At 53.0% G+C, this 774-nt stretch overlaps 1 protein-coding gene across 7 annotated transcripts in view; it reads right to left on the reverse strand.

Moving 5' to 3' along the window:
* The window catches only part of LOC118795292 (disco-interacting protein 2 homolog C-like), a 144868-nt gene continuing 144094 nt past the window's right edge, over window positions 1-774 (reverse strand). For all 7 annotated transcript variants that reach the window (XM_036553737.1, XM_036553729.1, XM_036553722.1 and 4 more), the window contains one exon: window positions 1-434. In XM_036553737.1, the coding sequence (XP_036409630.1) occupies window positions 182-434 (253 nt within the window). In that variant the 3' untranslated portion in view covers window positions 1-181. The remainder of the gene's footprint in view (window positions 435-774) is intronic.

The following is a 774-nucleotide window of genomic DNA, read 5'->3' on the forward strand; positions in this document are numbered from 1 at the left end:
CCTTTTTCTCAGCTTCCTTGTCATTCCTTTTCCTCTCTGTTTTGTTTCTGAATGTTATGGTGTGTCGGACGCAACAGGTTATTTGCTCTACATACAGTACAATGTGGTCCATGGAAAGGGCTGTGAGGGGGTGAGGCGGGGCAGGGTGGGGCGGAGTGAGGCGGGGTTTGTTTGGGCGGGGCTACATGTTATAGGCCACGTAGATGGGGTCCAGCTGGTCGGCCAGGAAGCCGTCCCGTAAGTGCATCCGCTGCTTCTCCCCGCGGGAGTTGATGGGGATCACCCCGATGTCCACCACCACCACCACGCCCACGATCAGGTAGTGCTCCTCCAGAACCACGTTGGTCACCAGCGGCACCAGATCCAGGGCCTCTTGCTCCGAGCCGTCCAGCTCCACCACCACCACCAGCAGGTTCGTCCAGGTGAACACGGCACTGCCGAGAGAGAGAGAGAGAGAGAGAGAGAGAGAGAGAGGGAGAGAGAGAGAGAGAGAGAGAGAGGGCAGAGACAGAGAGAGGGAGAGACAGAGAGGGAGAGTGAGAGAGTGAAATAGCAAGAGAGAGAGAGAGAAAGAGAGAGAGAAAGAGTGAGACAGAGAGAGGGGGAGAGAGAGAGAGAGAGAGAGAGTTACCACGGTGATGCCGGCAATACCTCGTTCCCATGGAAATGAGGGAACCGAACAGAGAATAAAATAAAATTAATAAAATAAAAACACAATTGATGTGGCAGTGTATGATTTCCCATAGTTTTTTAGGCTATCTAGTTAACTTGTGG

Source organism: Megalops cyprinoides, chromosome 2 (genome assembly GCF_013368585.1).
Source record: "Megalops cyprinoides isolate fMegCyp1 chromosome 2, fMegCyp1.pri, whole genome shotgun sequence".
Taxonomy (NCBI): Eukaryota; Metazoa; Chordata; class Actinopteri; order Elopiformes; family Megalopidae; genus Megalops; species Megalops cyprinoides.